At 35.8% G+C, this 18,484-nt stretch overlaps 2 protein-coding genes across 4 annotated transcripts; one reads left to right on the top strand and one right to left on the bottom strand.

The window, feature by feature from the left end:
- Positions 1–11,556: 11,556 nt before the first annotated feature.
- Positions 11,557–12,708, top strand: LOC145093761 (NDR1/HIN1-like protein 10). The gene has a single exon (XM_079031996.1). The coding sequence runs from the start codon at positions 11,768–11,770 to the stop codon at positions 12,512–12,514; it is 747 nt and encodes a 248-aa protein (XP_078888122.1). The 5' UTR covers positions 11,557–11,767; the 3' UTR covers positions 12,515–12,708.
- A 790-nt stretch (positions 12,709–13,498) lies between these two features.
- Positions 13,499–17,417, bottom strand: MOS4 (modifier of snc1,4). 3 transcript variants are annotated; one of them, XM_079031999.1, is made up of 7 exons: positions 17,044–17,417; positions 16,217–16,392; positions 15,980–16,063; positions 15,315–15,384; positions 15,085–15,218; positions 14,944–15,004; positions 13,499–13,803 (listed from the first exon to the last, which is right to left on the bottom strand). In XM_079031999.1, exons 1-6 carry the CDS (start codon positions 17,290–17,292, stop codon positions 14,956–14,958), a joined length of 762 nt encoding a protein of 253 aa, XP_078888125.1. In that variant the 5' UTR covers positions 17,293–17,417; the 3' UTR covers positions 13,499–13,803; positions 14,944–14,955. The 3 variants fall into 3 exon arrangements, with proteins under 3 accessions (XP_078888125.1, XP_078888124.1, XP_078888123.1); XM_079031998.1 differs by having other exon boundaries at positions 13,499–13,815; XM_079031997.1 differs by having other exon boundaries at positions 13,499–13,832.
- Positions 17,418–18,484: the final 1,067 nt, after the last annotated feature.

Raw genomic sequence — 18,484 nt, forward strand, 5'->3', positions numbered from 1 at the left:
CCATCGGACAAGCACTAACTCAACCATCTTACGTCGCAATTTCTTAGTCTTTCGGTCAACGATTGCCTCCGGTTCCTCAATCAACCTTTTGTTCTCATCGATCCTCAAATCCGAAAGTGGAATTATGTCGGGAACTTCTCCCGTGAACTTCCTCAAGTAACACACATGAAAAGTGTTATGAATTCCATTCAGTTCTTCTGGTAGTTCGAGCTTGTAAACTTGATTCCCAATTCTTTGAAGAACTTTAAACGGTCCAATAAACCTTGGACTTAACTTTCCCCTTTTACCAAATCTTATAAGTCCCTTCCACGGTGAGACTTTAAGCAAAACTGAATCTCCAACTTCAAAAGTCATCGGTCTTCGCTTTTTGTCAGCATAGCTCTTTTGACGGTCCTGAGCTGCTAACATTCTTTCCCTAATTATTCTCAACTTTTTAGCAGTTTGATGGACTATCTCCGGTCCCATAAACTGCTTTTCCCCAGCCTCAAGCCAACAAGACGGCGTACGACACTTCTGTCCATACAATGCTTGATAAGGTGCCATCTTTATGCTCGAGTGAAAACTATTATTATAGGAAAATTCTACCAAAGGTAAATGTTCATCCCAATTACCTAGGAATTCCAAGGTACACGCTCTCAGCATATCTTCAAGTGTTTGTATCGTTCTTTCGCTCTGACCATCAGTCTGCGGATGGTAAGCTGTACTTAAACACAACTTGGTACCCAATTCCTCTTGTAGACTTTTCCAAAATCGTGAGGTGAAACGACTATCACGATCCGACACAATCGTTAGCGGAACACCGTGAAGCCTCACAATTTCCTTCACGTAAGAATTCGCAAGCTTTTCCATAGACCATTTCTAGTTGGCTGCTATGAAATGCGCACTCTTAGTGAATCGATCAACGACCACCCAAATCATGTCATGACCACTTTTTGTTCTGGGTAGTTTAGTGACAAAATCCATAGCAATGTCTTCCCACTTACCCATAGGCACAGGTAATGGTTCTAAACCGCCGTATGGTTTCTGATGTTGTGCCTTGACTCTTGCACAGGTCACACACTCGGCCACATACTTCGCAATGTCAAGCTTCATCGTCGGCCACCAATAATAGGGTTTCAGGTCCCTATACATTTTTGTGCTACCGGGATGAATCGAGTACATGGTTTTGTGAGCTTCTTCCATCAGAAGATCTCTGACTCCTCCTGTCTTAGGTATCCAAATCCGATCTTGGAACACCTTTAGTCTGTGACTGTTTATACCGAACACCAACGAACGTTCCTCCTTTCGGTCATTCTTCTCAGAAGCTTCGCTTTGAGCTTTCTTGATACTTTCCAAAATAGTCGAGACAACTTCAATTCTCAACGCTCTTGGCCTTCTCCTTTCAAGATTGACTTTCCGACTGAGAGCATCAGCAACAATATTGGCTTTACCGGGGTGGTAAAGTATCTCACAGTCGTAGTCTTTAAGTAATTCCAGTCATCGTCGTTGCCTCATATTCAATTCTTTCTGAATAAAGAGATATTGGAGACTCTTATGATCAGTGAAAAGTTTGCACTTCGTGCCATAGAGGTAATGCCTCCATATTTTCAGAGCGAAAACTACCGCTGCCAACTCCAAATCATGAGTCGGGTAGTTCTTTTCATGCTCTTTCAGCTGTCGAGACGCATATACTATCACCTTTTCTCTTTGGGTCAAAACACAACCCAATCCAACCCCAGATGCATCGCTATAAACAGCGAAGTCTTCAACTCCATCGGGTAGAGAAAGTATCAGTGCCTCGCATAGTTTCTTCTTTAGCTTCTCGAATGCTTCTTTATGCTTATCATTCCAAGCATAAGTAGCTCCTTTGTGGGTCAAAGTTGTTAATGGACTAGCGATCGAAGAAAAGCCTTGGATAAATCTTCGGTAATATCCGGCTAATCCTAAAAAGCTTCGGATCTCCGTGGGACTTTTCGGTTGTTCCCACTTCATCACAGCTTCGATCTTCGCTGGATCAACCATTATCCCTTCTTGGTTGACCACGTGACCCAAGAATTGGACTTCACGAATCCAAAAATCACATTTGGAGAACTTCGCATACAGCTTCTCCTTTTTCAAGACTTCCAACACTTCTCGCAAGTGTCTGCCATGCTCTTCTTGGCTTTTTGAATAAATCAGAATGTCATCAATGAAGACTATCACAGATTTATCAAGGAACGGATTACAAACCCTGTTCATTAAATCCATGAATGCTGCTGGAGCATTGGTTAGTCCAAACGACATAACCAAAAACTCGTAATGTCCATATCGCGTTCTGAATGCAGTCTTCTCTATATCCTACTCTCTTACCTTTAGCTGATGATATCCTGACCTTAGGTCGATCTTTGAAAAATAACTTGAACCTTGTAGCTGATCGAATAGGTCATCAATCCTCGGAAACGGATATCTATTCTTTATTGTTGCCTTATTCAGCTCTCGGTAATCAATGCACATCCTCATGCTTCCATCTTTCTTCTTTACGAATAACACCGGAGCTCCCCAGGGTGATGAACTAGGTCTTATGAAACCTTTGTCCAATAACTCCTGAAGTTGCATCATCAGCTCCTTCATCTCCGTCGGTGCTAATCGATAAGGTGCTTTTGCAATTGGCGTTGTTCCGGGAAACAAGTCGATACGAAATTCTACTTGCCGATCGGGTGGTAATCCAGGAAGATCTTCGGGAAATACTTCCGGATAATCACACATGACAGGAATATTTTACATCACCTTCTTTTCCTTCTTAGCATCGATCACGAATGCTAAGTATGATGTACACCCCTTGGTCAAACATTTTCTAGCTTTCATTAGAGAAATGATCCCAGAATTTACTCTGCATTTATCTCCATACACCATAAACGATTCCTTCCCAGGCGGATTCACTTTCACTATTTTCTTCTTACATAAAATTTCGGCATCATTGGCGCTAAGCCAATCCATTCCCAAAACGATGTCGAAACCGTTAAGTTCGATAGGCAATAATTCCTCGTGGAACTTATTCCCATTCAGATCAATTAAGATGTTTTTCATATGATAGCTAACAGGTACAAACTTGCCACTAGCAACTTCGACTAATAAAACATTATCTAGTCTAACAACAAGCAAGGCTAGTTTTCTACCAAATTCATGCGATATAAAGGAGTAGTTGGCTCCAGAATCAAATAAAATTTGGGCAGGCAATTTGTTAACGAGAAAGGTACCTGAAGCGACATCAACTTCATCTTTAGCAGCTTCCAGTGTCATCTGGAATGCTCTCGCCTTTGGCTTTGGCGGAATGTTGGGTCTTGCTGCTTCCTTCTTTTTCGGACAATCCCTTGAGATGTGCCCCTCCTCACCACAACCATAACAAACATTGTTGGTGAAGGTGCAGTCATTGGCATAATGCCCTGGCTTTCCACATTTGAAGCATGTGGTTTCCCCGCCACACTTCCCATGATGCTTCTTCTTGCACTTGTCGCACCATTTCGCCTCTACCTTTCCTCCACTTCCCTTCGAACTAGACTTCGAAAATTTACTTTTCTTGCTGGAACCTGAAAATCCATCGATTTTCCTCTTTTCACCAACCTCTGACCTTTCCAGACCTTTTTCCCTAATCTGGGTCTCAACATTTCTAGCATCCCAGATGGCGGCTTTCAATGTGGTTGCTTGCTTAACCATTGGACCATAGTCCGCTGGTAGTCCAAGGGCAAACTTGTTGACCTTAGAGAGTTCTGTAGGCACCAAATATGGGATAAACTTCATCTTTTCTGTGAAACTTGCAGCATATTCAGTAACGCTCAATTTCCCTTTCTTCAAATTCTGAAAACTCATTACTGATTTCCAGAAGGTCCTGCTCGGAGCAGTATTGCAGTTTTAGTTGTTCCACAAAGTCTTCCCAAGACATTTTGCTTGCTTCTCCCTTGGGCATAGAGTCAGCTAACAGCTTCCACCAACTCAACACGCCAGATTTTAGCAGAGGGATCGCAAGAGCGGTCTTCTGCCTGTTGCTACATTCGCAACTTTCAAACATAGTCTCCATTTCAGAGACCCAGTCCATAACTTGCACCGGCGTCGGGCTTCCGGATAGACATGGTGGTTTGGATGCCATGAAATCCTTATACTTGCACCCACGACCATCATTTCCTCCATACTGGTTATTGCGTCTAACCACTGGTTGTTCGTCTTGACCAATGATCCCACTAAAGTTTTCTCCTTCAGACTGCCCTCCATTCTCCTCGGGCTCTTCCGCTTGAATTGACGGTTCTTCACGATTCTGCCTAAGCAGGCGTCTTGTTTCTTCCATCTGACGATCCAACATCATTTGAATCATCATTTGTACACCAGCCATTGTCATCGGCTCAGGTGCATCAGCTACAATAGGTACTTGTTGATTTACAGGCGGTTGATTCCTGTTTTCATCAGCATTTCCAACTCCGCTTCTTGTTCTCACCATTTTGATCTACACACCGAATAATTTCACCTTATTACTCCAAACGATTACATGCTAGTTCTAATATCGTATACATACGCTTAGAATCCTAAACACATAAACCTTCAGATCCGGTTGGCAACAAACCGTAGATCCGAACAAATAATATCATATATGGCAACATATAACTTTTAGCACATAAAAGCATTTTAGGCAACTTTCCTAAAATAAACTAGTGCTCGTGTCTAAAATTTATCAGACACACATCTCACAATCTCCACTTAGCATATTAAGTTTAAGTCTAGAAATCCTACAAACTCCTAGTTCGCTTAAACTAATGCTCTGATACCAACTGTGACATCCCCAAAATCTCGGCCAGAAAAGACCGATTTCATTTATGCTTTTTAAACATTTTCAGAGTAAATCCGTTTGATTTTAAAAGAGATGCGGAATTTGTTCCCAAAAACAAAACATGATAAAATAGATATTTATCAAAACATTTCATATAGAAATATGATTTCATTTCATAATCAAAAGTCGGGATGTCATGTTCCGATATAGATCATAAAGCATAAACGATAACATTACAAGTCGTTCAACAAATATATACATATACAGACTTGTAAACAAAACAACTTGATGATTCGCCCATCTTAAGCTCTTGCACCACTTCCTGTAATACAAATCAACTGAGTGGGTCAGGCTTGGGAGCCTGGTGAGCATATAGGGTTTTCAAACCCAAAATAATTATATTTAATTACAACAATCAACAATAAACCCGATTACCCATTCCCGTTATCCTCACCTTACGTTCCTAAAAATAACGTCTATTATAAGGAACTTATTTCAGTATTTTCATCGGGACGGACATTACTGCAGAGGGGCTTCCTCAACAATAAGTGTCCTAAAGGCAACCATGTGGGGGATAGAGTACACCGGTGAACACGTCGTTCACAACACCTACAGGTAATGAGCCTGCTAGTGTTCCACAAGACAGTCTAGAATAGTCTGTGGTCGTCATCCATACTTTGCTGAATGACTAGAATAACACCAATAACACCGAGGCCTCTCATCTGTTTATTTCACACCAATTATCTACCCATGTTCTACCCAACATATTAGTAGATAAAAATATACATTTTTATACATTGTTTAAAAACCTGTATAGCATGTTTTAATCAATACATATTCCACATAACAGATGAGGCATACACACATATCACGTATTTCATAGAGAATATATTAGATCTATGAGATAGAAGAGAGTGAATATACATTCACACATATAACCACAAAATATTTACACGTTGCACGTATTTTATATTAAATACTTCATAATATTGCGTTGGAAAGAAAATAACTACACACTCATTTGATCAGAAGATGATCCGACAGCACTACGGCTTATAGAAGTAGTATACTTTGATAGATCTGGAAGATCTTCACCAAAATCGAACTCCTCGCAGGCAGAGCTTCGGCTCGGGAATAACGCTCTTCGGGATCCTCGGGGCTTCGGATCTTGCTTCGGGGCTCGGGAATGATACCGGGGCTTCGGGATATGATTGGCACGCAAATCGAGGCAAAACTTAGAGAGAGGGAAGAGTTTGAACAAGAGAAAATGGCTGATTTCGAGTTCTATTTATAGGCTGAGGGTCTGGGATTACGCGGGGCGTAATCTCAATTTACGCAGGGCGTACTCAGTACGCGGGGCGTACTCGGTTACGCGGGGCGTACTTTGACGTCACTGCATGCGTCGATCTGTGGCACTCGAGTATTGGTCAGGCAACTTGCATCCGCCTGAGTACGCGGGGCGTACTCAAATTACGCGGGGCATAATTGACTCGTCGAACTTCTAAATTGCGTAACTTTCGCATACGAGCTCAGTTTTCGACGTTCTTTATATCCACGCGAAGGTCAGACCATACTCTATAACTTTCATTTAGACTCCGTCGGCTAATTTTGACTTTATTTTTTATTATTTATTTTTAGAAGGCCGGGACAGAAAAACTTCGTTATAAATTCATAACTTCTTCGTCTGACGTCCGTTCTCGCCTAACTTTTCATCGTTTCGCTACTAACAACGAGATCTTCGATTCTCATTTAGATTGTTTCGGCTAAAAACCGCTCGATCTCAAATCGAGTATTCGGGCTGCATACCGCTAAGTCGAAACTTAGAAAAATCATAACTTCCTCATACGAAGTCAGATTTGGGCGTTCCTTTTATGCACGCTCTCGATTTAACGAAATCTACGACTTTCGTTTAGATCGCTAAGGCTAAATATCGCTCTATCTTAAATTCATATTTTACGTCACTCGGCGTCGTGCCGGTTCTGTCGCGAAAGTTCGACAGGTCATAACTTCTTCGTTATAACTCGGATTTTGGCATTCCTTATATCTCCGGAATCCTTGTTTCAACCACTACAACTTTATGCAAAGATATAGGGCTTATCTCACACTTTAATTTTGACGCTCATTTTATTCTTAATTCATTAAATTATAAAAATTAAGAAAACACACATAAATCACGTAATTCACATAATTCACAAATAATACATTTTTATTATTTCAAATTGGGTTTACAAAGGTTAACCTAGACTATTACATTGCTAAAAATGGCAAGCCCAGAAACACGGGCGTTACAGTATGCATTCTTGCATTGGCTTCAACCTCCGTGATGCGATGGAGAGATGTCCTGCCCTGGATTTCGTTTCGGGCAACCCGGCGGACTAAGATTGGCAAGACCATGTCTGTTGAGCCTCCTTCGCTCAGGTCGTAAAAGCTTCGGTCTCCATTGAATGGCATAGGTTGATTCTACTCTTGGCTCCATGTTTCCAAGCTTTCTACCTAAGGAGGCGTCGGGCCTTGAAAAGCCTGACGAGGGTTAGGATTTGGGACAGGAGCCACCAGGGGTAGGTTCTCAACTTCTGGCTCAGAGTTAGAACCATCAAAAAATCCCTCAGCATGGTGATCATTCAAAGGGATTGGATGATCATCTTATGGCTCTTCTTCAAGCCATCCATCATTGTCTTCGTTTGGGAAGTATGGGTCGTCGTGGGGATGGAATCCAGCCATGTTATCTACGCGAGAATAGGGATAAAGAAATAATTAATAGACGTACTAATTAGATAATTATAAGATGATCTTTATCATTTACATCAATACTTGTATAGTGCATACCAGTTATATGAAATCAAAACATGATAGACCTTCGAATAAGTGACCCTAACTCCAAATCCACAAGGAACAGGGAGTAAAGCAAAGGTCACAGGTTCTAAGTTTATGACATCCTAGTTACATATAACCTTAGCGTATCCACTTAGCAATTATTGACCTACTAATGAAGACCTTTAGTTCTCAGATAAGTAATTAAGGTAACAAAATACTCTTATAGTATTTTAGGTTTATGCTTTGTTCTAATGTTTTCATTGTAGTAGTATTGGTAAGTTTTTAGACTTGTTGCCACATCACAACCATTCTCGAGCATATGCTAATCACTTCTCGGATCAACATAGTTGATCAGGATATGTCACTCCCAGAACTGACCATACATCCCCGATTCTACTTGTGATGTTCAACAATCGTAATACTTTTGTTCTGTCCTAGAGACACTGGTTTTAGTATGAATGCAGGTATGTATACTTGGTTAAATATTTTACTATTTAAAAGTATAAACTCTTGATCAGAGTATTTTAATCCCGCTGTGTTTATAGTTTGTATATCTTTTATGGGTTGATACACTCGATTCACTATAAACGATGCTCTGATACCAATCTGTCACACCCCAAATCCGGAACGGCGGAAACAATCTGGGGCGGAGGACGTTATGTACAGTATCACAACAAAGCATAGTAGTAAACAAGCAACAACATCATCCATTTCATTAATAATACAATTTAATACAAGTGTGTTCTATGAATTTTATAAGACACCAAAAATGTAAATCACAATAAGAGATGAGTCTTGAATGAGCTCCATCTTCTCAAAACCTGGCATCGGTACCTGTCTACTAATGACCTGAGAATACAAGTTATTTTGATAGAGTTTATCAGGTTTAAAGCTGGTGAGTTCATAAGCATTTTAGTGTCATTATTTGTATGAAAATGTTTGTGAGTGTTTGAATGTATAAGTTTGTCAATGTTTGTAGTAAAGTTATAAGTGTTTACTTGTAGTAAAATGTTCGTTATAAATGTTTGTAAACCGTTTGTAAAATGTTCGTATCTTCCTAGAAAATCCCATATTTTCTACTAAATTGTAGTCTTCTACCAAGACCCAATGTTCGGTTTGTTTGTTTGTAAGAGTATGTATTTTTCCCAAGTCTAACTGTCGTTATCAAAATATAGTTTGTACATTATCGTTTAATGAGAAAACGTTTCAAGGTAAATGTATTAGGGAAAATATTATAGAACTGTAGTTTTGTATGTGAAAACCACCGTAGTACTACTTACCTTAAAGCCAATGAATTATAAGGTAAGGTGAGATTTGTAACCATACCGATTGACGGCTATAGGACATGACGATGAAAGACGTCGAAACAAATGTGACATTTGTCACCCCTTGGCATGGTTGGCCGGGGACTATAGCTAACAGTCGGGGTGCAGGATAGTCTGTCATGTATAGATCTATACATACAATGCCCGCTCTCCCTTCAGGAGACTCTGGTTACCAACATGATAACGGTGGAATCCGCGTCATGTAGAAGTAAATCCCATATTCTAAATGTTATGTTGGTGTATGTTCCTTCTGTTTTCTTGTAAATGTATATGTATATTTTCTCTTCTCTGTACTTGTATATGTATGTGTTCTTGTTTGTTACTCATAATAGTAAGTTATGTTTGTTTCTCATTATAGTATGTTCTGACTCATGTATGAACTGACTCTTTGTATGTTCCATTGTACTAGAAGTAATGAGTAGTATCTTTCTAAAATATACCTATTATAGTCTACTAGCTGAATTGTAGTATAACTGAATGTATTGAACTGAGATAAAAACTATTATGTCTTATACATATATACATAATATATAAGTAAGGATCAAACGACACTCGGACAAGCAACCGGGTACTTTAAGTCCACAACCAAACAAGGAACAGGAATGTAAAGTGAGTTATCAGTCCTAAGTCCTTCAAACCTTACTTATATAACTATATATGCATTAGACATGGTATTGACAATATATATATATATATATATATATATATATATATATATATATATATATATATAAGTTTAACAGAAGTTTTGTAAAACCTTTTGAAGAGTTTAATAATAAATATTGATGACTTGATGTCACTTTATAAAACGATTTAAAAGCGGCTTGGCATTTAAGAACGAGATTGATAAAGATTGTAACATATAAAAGAGTTTGATAAATAGTTTGAAGTAGTTTGTTTGATAAAACAGTTAAAAGTATAGCAAATCCATTTGTTTGATAGTTATAAATCACATGTGATTGATATTATAACTATAATGATTCAACTTGTATCCCCCCCCCTAAAAGCATTTAAAAACATTTAAAAGGTTGATTAAGGGGTATGAACTCACCTGTAGTGAGTGGTTTGGATGAAAGAGATGGATAAGGTGATGGGTGTCAAGCGAAGACTTGAACACACACACACCGATCCTATTTAACATATAAAGACACATATATGTATCTAATTAGTGATCATACCACTAATTAAGCAAGTAAAGACACCCTAGAACATGGAAAACACTTTGATTCAAGTGTTAGAAGATCATAGAGTTGCATCTAAGGGTTGTAGGGTCTTGCTTTGGAGTTTACGGTCCAAGAGTAAACTCTCCATGAGTTCACGGCCTAGGGTTTGCGGCCCTAATGAGTTTACGGCTGTAAACTCATGGTGACTTCTACCATTTGATGTTTAAGGTCCTTAACTCAAGTTGGAAGTGTTCTAGACCAAGTTCTAAGGCTAAGGAAAGAGTTGTGGCAACTTTGCACCCATCATTAGGGTTTACGACCAAGGGAGATTGCCTTGGCCGTAAACACCCTTTGTTCTTGGATTCTTGGTGTTTTCAAGTCCTTAACTCATTATCCTAATTAATAAACATGTAAAGGAGGTAAAGATTTACAATTTCAAGACTAATGGAGGGTGTTTTCAGCCCAAAACACTTTTGTGTTCTTGGTGTTCTTGAAGATCTTGAAGATCTAGATCAAAAGATGGAATTTGTGGATGGATTCAAGGATGAATCAAGAAGAAGTGATGTAACAACACATAGATGGAAGGATTTACTTACATTTGTGAAGATTGGAAGAAAAATCTTGAAGATCCTTGGGAGAGAATCTGATTTCTCTAACTTGGAAGGTGAAGAATGAATGAAAAATGACTAAGTGTCATATATATACTAGGGGTTTATGGCCACCATGTGTTTACGCCCGTAAACTCACATGGTGTGGCTGTAAACTCCTCATGATGATGGCTAGGGCTTGTTTGATAGTTTACAACTTCAATTGACACTTCCTCTCACTTATTCTTTCGATGAATTAAGCTCAGAATGCTCAAATAGACTCTAAACTGTGCTAAAAGTTAGCAGAAGTAAGTTTGACTAGATTGAAATGTAGGGTTTGTACAAGATAGAAATTTCGGGTTGTCACATTTAAGAATGATATATACTATATTTTAAAATTTTATGAAATATAAATATGATATTTAGAAATTAAATTGGAGAGATATAACATTTTGATGTTGAGGAAATTGAAAATTATTATTATCTCATAAAAAAATGTCATTTAATTAAGGTTTGAATTTATTAAAACTAGTTACACCCAACTCAAGAATTGAAAATATTCAATCCATTATAGCCTTTCAAAGAGAAACCTAATGATCATCAAAAAAAAGTTGAGAGATCGGTATGGTGATGATAAGTCACCGTTGGAAGTGGCAAAGATAATACATAATAATAATTTTTATCATCAAGTGTCCATATAATATTAAGAAAACACTTGTCCCATATCATTGACAACAATATTCGTTACATCATATCAATCTTTCAAAAAAGAATAACTTTATTCGTTTCAAATATATGTGACACAAAACCGAATTTGACATCTTAAAAAAAATATGTCAACATCGTATCAATGAATAGAAATTTAAAGAAAAAGTTAGAGGTTGATTAATTTCAAAACAAACCCAAAATTCTTAGAAAGAGATTGCAATTTGCTTAGACATTTTTTTGAAAATCCTGTAGATATTTAGTGGAGTTAGGCTTCAAGATTCGGATCACAAAGAGATAAATTGATGCTCCTCTTTCCCCTACAATGATTTATATACTTTACCCAACTACCAATCATCAAAATTTTCCCCATAATTTCAATCCCAATCCACCTCTTCAATGGCGGATCAATCCAGACCCGTCACCGGCTACCCAGCTCACTCCGCCACCGGCTACCCAAACACCGCCACCGCATACCCTTACGTTGCTCCCCCTCCAACTGCCCCACAGAATCACGGGACATACTTCCACGTTGCCGGAAACCGTTACTACTCCGATCCATACGCGTCCCAACAACGCGCCACCTTCGTCCACCGTTTCTTCGCCATATTAATCGGTTCTATCCTCATCACCGGTATCATCATCTTCACCATGTGGCTCATCCTCCGCCCACAAATCCCTCAGTTCCGAGTCGAAACACTAACCCTTTCTAACTTCAATATTTCATCAAACTCGTTAGTTTCCGGCGATTGGGACGCGCGTTTCATTGTTCGGAACCCTAATTCCAAAATTACTCTTTTCTATGATCAAATTGAAGCTGCCGTCTTCCACAAATCGGATTCAATTTCAGAGACTACTGTGCCACCTTTTGTGCAGGGGACGAAGAATCAGACTTCCATTAAAGCAACATTCGCTTCTTTGACAGCGTATGTTGATGATCGAGATAGCATTACTGGAGAGAGGAGTCATGGGTCGATTAATTTCAATATCAGAATGATGGCTAGGGTTCGATTTAGGGCTGGTTCTTGGTGGGCTAGACGGAGGATCTTGAGGGTTTATTGCCCTAATTTATCAATTGGGATTTCTTCAAATAGTAATGGTGGAACTCTGATTGGTGGTTCGAAGGAATGCAGGGTGGGTCTTTGAGTAGTGAATGAGTTTCAAGGTATATTCTTGTGTTGTTCAACTTATCAATTGAAAAGCTACCAATTTGGAGGTAGTTTGAATGATGTGAATAAACCCTAGTTTTTGGTATCTTGATATAATGTTAACCAATTGCATATTCTTGAATCTTGAATTCGAATTCGATTAGGTTCTAATAATGTTTATATATTCCTTGATTTTGGAGGCTATGTTTGTATATGTTTTGAATGATTGATTATTACCTCTTATTAGCTAATGGTTAAGAGGTGAGAATCCAATCATCCATAAGTGAGGTTTTAGGTTTTCTTTTTTCTTGTTTGGAGATAAATAATTTGGAGGTAATTTGTATGTATACAAGCAATTGGGTCATGCAACTAGATACATTAATACACGTCTTGACTATGTATAGATAATACTTTTATCAAATATTGAATACTAATATAACGTTTTTGTCATTAGATTAACTAAAAAAAGTGTAAGTCATTAATGTATGATTCATAAGTTTAAGATAAACTAACTTATTCGTTTCAAATATATGGCATTGTAACTTAAACAATTGTGTGTACCCTTTTTGTCACAAGTCTAATAACCTTTGGTTTATAGGATTTTCAACAAGTTCCCATTTGTAATTCTTGTACAAAGGAGTACATTTCTTCTTTCATGAATTTTTTTGTACTTGTCTTTATGGTGGGACAAACTCCTTCATATAGGCTCAAAACAATTCTCCTCTTCATGCATACTTTTATCATGTTTTCTAAACTGTTTGCTTCATGTTATGTACGTAATCATAACATATTCATGCATTTCACATCGTTCTGGATTGTATGAAATCATGACATTCATGCATTTAACAAATTTTAGGATTGTACATACATTTGTGGTGTTGTTTTACTTCATATGCTATGGTTGTGTTTGCAAGTGGGTGCCCTAAGATGAAACCGGTGTGCCAAGTTCAACCCAAAATTTCAACAAAATCCGAAAATAATGTGAAATAAGCAGCAATTGCGTTAAAATTTAGACGAAATTTCAATGAGTTTTGGAAATATTATAAGAACTACACAATTTTGTTTTCCTAAGGTAATACGAAATTCTAAATTTCGTATTTCCCAAATAGCATCAACTTTGTGCATTTGAAACATTTAGATATACTTTATAAAAAATACATTTCTAATTCACAATTTTACCATTTTTATTTTGAAAGGGAACTTCCTTAAATGGGTTCTGGACCAACTTCCGCACACTGACTAATCTCCCGCTGTAAATATGACATTATGTCTCTTGTCTTGTAGTCACTGCAGACGAAACTCCATGGCCACAAAGACTGAGTAGTGTTAGGATTTAAACATGGTTATACATTTTTTTTTACATGTCTTACTATGTCACCACAACCTAAATAGTTATAAAATGTGCCCCTTAATTAAAAGAATTTTTGATAGCAAATATTAAGTACTTCGAAATTTCAATAACATATCCAAAATCTAACAAATATTGAGAAAGCAAAGTAGATTAAGATACACTAGCATAAAAATGTCAATTAGTTGAAATGAAATGATTATAGTTAAACTTTTAGATTTAAGATGCGAGAAATAATATAAGTGTTCTATGGAAACGAGAAAAAAATCAGAATTTTTCGTTCTCAGAATGTGTTATTTCGGCAAAAATGGATAAAACTGTGTGATTTGCCTATATTTTCCAAAATCATGTGGTTATTTTTGTATTATCCCACAGAAAAAATAAAGCATTGAATTGTTAATCGCGTATTTATATATATTCGTAATATTGGGTTGATTTTATTGTACTTTAAAACTTTATGCGTATCGTCTTCATCAAATTTTATATAAGAAATTAATCATATGAAAGTTATTTCTCATTAATGTCGATATAAAGGTAGCACTAAATGCAAGAAACAACATATTTTCAGCTATATTCTTATTATAGTAACACGTTACTATTATTTCTTTATATTATCACATTATACTTTATATATATATATATTTTTTCTTATTACATTTAGTATACTTCAAAAAGTCTACCAAATTATATCATAAAAACTTTATTCTTTTATCATTAGTGGCACTATACTTCAAAAAAATCTACTCATTAAAACACTAATAATTACTTTATATTTGGATGACACTACTATAATTCAACCAACAGATTTTTCAAAATACAATATTATACTAATAAGAACCAAAACAATCACAATTTCACTCCACATACAACAAACATGCAAAGTAATAGAAATTAAATAAAATAAAATATAAAAAAAAAAAAAAAAAAAAAAAAAAAAAAAAAAAAAATCCTTTTATGTTAAGAATCAAAATCTAAATGTAATCAACTACAAAATCATGTAGAAAAAAAAACATTTTTAAGTAGAAAATAAAACCCATTACTACTAAACAAGAATCAAAATCTAAATCATAATTTCATACCTTTTACCAATCTCAAGGCAACGAAGAGCCATTTTCCATATTAACATCAAGATTCCAGCCCCTACATTTTTTAAAAAAAAATCATGATTAATATTAAATTTAACAAAAATTTATAAATGGAAAAAGTAAGAAATTTGATACTTTTCTGCAGCTTCTGCTTTTAATTCTTCAAGGTTGGCTTCAATCTTGACACATGCAGCTTCAATTGCTATGTTTTTATAACAGAGCTCCTTCCATTGTGCTGACAATGCATTAAGCTCATATGCTGTATTTTGCTGTTTTAAATAAATATATAAAATGTATATTTGAAATTAATAAAATATGTATATGACAAAAAATCAGATTAATTGCTATATTTAAATAAAAGTTACCTGATGATATTTTCTTTCTCGATTAACGGTTTCTATCTTTTCGTTTAACTCAGCTGCTTGTGCTTGCATTCTGTAGAAAACAACAAATGTTGTGTGTGAAAAAGACGTAAATACCCTCAGCATTGAATTTTCATCAAACTCTAGTCCTTCACATGCAAAGGGTCAAGAAATGGAATTGAATTCCATCAAATTTAACTCAAATGAATGTTTAACTCATTGTTTTGATGATGAAGATGAGGAGGGCATTCACGTCTTTTCAACATTAATTTTAATCATAACCAGAAAGAGTTTTTTAAATTATAACTATATATAAACCAAGCAAGAGATTATAAAACAAAATCAATACAAGGGTAATTCAGTCATTAACCATATCTCCATATTCAATTCTTTTGATAGATTCCATTCTTTCTAAAAACAATCTAAGGTTGTAAGTATAAATTTCCTTATAACAAAAACAAAATATTTTAATTAGGGCTTTAAAATAATCACATAAGAGAAAGAATTTAAAACTGATAATTGTGGTTCAAACCCAACAATCAAATTAATTATATTCTTAAAGCAATATAAGTATAAAGATGATGAAAAAATTGAATTTTAACAGAGACGTAGAAACAGATTTTTTTAAAAAATATATATTAAAAGGAAAGGAGATTGATTATACTGACCTTGATAAAAATGCTTCTAGTCTCTGATTGTGTTGTTTCCATACATCAGCTCCATATTTTGACATTAAATCCAGATTTTCCAGCCTGGCATCACATAAGAGCAAGTTAAATACAAAATCAATTGAAAAAGTAAAGAATATGAATCTGTTAATATGGGATCATTGGAATGGAATTGAATTCCAATTCCAACCAAATCCCACAGAGCTTTAAAAACCAAATAAATAAATTAATTGTTACCTAATAACTTGATGCTGAAGCAAACGTTGAGATTTCTGTAGTGCTTGTTTCCAAGCAGTTTCATCATTCCTTTTGTTAAGTGATGGAGTCTCAAGTCCATATCTTGACATATCAAGAGGCACCATTGGTTTACCAGATCTCACCCTTTCATACTCCCTTGCAAGCATTGGATAATTCTTTTTAAAAGAAAAAAAAAAGAATTAGAACATGTATCAAAACATTTGATCGATAACTAACAATTTGCTACATACATCAATTCCATTGTCAAAGAGTACTTTACAACATATTTAGAAACCAAATAAGTAATTTATGTTCTAAAAATAGTGAGATGTTGTTGATCATGTTCTTCTCTTATTCATAAGGAGGTGATGAATTTGATCAATGCTATTCTACCACTAATAACTCAAATGGAAATTTCTTTCAGGCCCAAAAAGAACTATGGCGACATCACAGTTTAAATCTTGTCTCTTCACCTGCATCCGCTTCTTTCCCTTCATCTTCTGTACAATATTGATCTGTTTCGTACACAACTCATCCAATTTCTCCGGATTTACATCAAAGATCTCATAATATGTTTCAAAACCTTTTGTATTCACTTGCTAAAAGACTATGTTGAACACTGCTTCCACTAGGCACTACAACAGCATAATTGCAATTGGTAGCTTGCACTTATCAAACTCGCTTATCGTATAACAACAAAATAAGAATTGCACTTGCACAATTGTACACATATGTATGCAAATTCAGAAGCAGACACAGTACAGTTTTGCAAAAAGAATCGGGGGATGTAGTAAAACCCTAGAAAATTTAGCAAGATGAGAGAATACCTCAAAATTAAACTTGGCAACAGGAGGGAGGTCTTTAAGGTAATCCGAAGGTTTCTTAGAGCTACAACGCATCTCTTCTTCGATTAAACGGTCAACTTCTGCTTTCACTTTGGGGTCGCCGTATTCGTCATCGATGTAGGGCAATGCGTCGATTTGCGCAGCACTACTGGACCAAGAAGGCCGCGAAGATGGCGGAGCGTCTAGCAGCAAAACCTTTTCTCCGTTGTTTATGGTGGTTGACGTCGCCATTGTTGAGCGCTGTTTTAGCACTTGCGACTTCTTCAAGTATAAAACGACGATCGGTTCTGAAAATAGAAGAGCAAAAAATTTCGGGTGGGAAGTGAAAACTGGGAACCAGGAATAGGGCAGGGAAATACGGATGAGGTTAAAACTGGGTTAGTTTTTTATATCTCAATCCCATTATTAAATAATCTGTTTATTAACCCGTTTATATTTTTAGTAAAAAAATTATTTTATTTTTAAATTTATTTATATAATGATCGGTTATTTGGAGAAAAATGTAGTATTTTATAATTTATTGTTTACTTATATTAATTATTATTTTGTATTATTTTTTTATTTTTATCTTCCTTATCCACTTAATACTCATCTTAATATCAATAAACTAATTCAAACCGTCATGGATATGAACATTGCCGAAGACTAAACAAAGGTTACAAGTTCTAATAAACTTTAAATTGTTAAGGACAACCATACATTTTTTTTTAATTTTACATGTGTGTGTTTTAACCTTGACTATTGTTTCTACTTGAATGTTGAAGTTCATTATAAAGAAGAAAATTGTGTTGGAGAATTGACTTTGTTTTTTAGGAGAAAAAAATGGGAATTGTGGCTAATATTTTAGCACTTGAATTATCTATGTTTGTATTAATATTTAGTTTGAACATGTTTTTATGAAGTTTTTTAATTTTCGTTTGGATGTTTAAGACTTAAGTGTTTAAAATTCGGATATGTTTGCATCAACCATCAAGAATTTATTCATGTTTAGTTGTCAATTTTATTTATGGAATCTGATCCACAAACCCAAATCTGACTCACAAACTCGCCAACCTGTGAACATGTATAAATAAATGGGTTGTACCAATGGTAAAAGGCTGTCACCTAAGCGCCACATAGGATTTTACATTTTGTTAGATTTTTTACGTACGAGGTAGGGTGTGGTGCCTACGATTTTTTTTAATTCAAAAATCTAAATAATTACATAAAACTTAAAATTAAATATTAATTAAACTAACATAACATTTCATAAATTGAAAACATTACATTTGATTTAACAATCATAAAACGAAAATTACATTAACTAACATAATAAAATATTTCAGTCCGAATAATCACCGATATCATTGTCAATTGGCTGATTTAAATCAATTTCATTAACCTGATATATGTGTTCCACCAAATCGTTTCAAAGCTCGTGGTG

This window comes from Lactuca serriola, chromosome 3, assembly GCF_051521515.1.
Source record: "Lactuca serriola cultivar US96UC23 chromosome 3, Lser_US96UC23_V15, whole genome shotgun sequence".
Classification (NCBI taxonomy): Eukaryota; Viridiplantae; Streptophyta; class Magnoliopsida; order Asterales; family Asteraceae; genus Lactuca; species Lactuca serriola.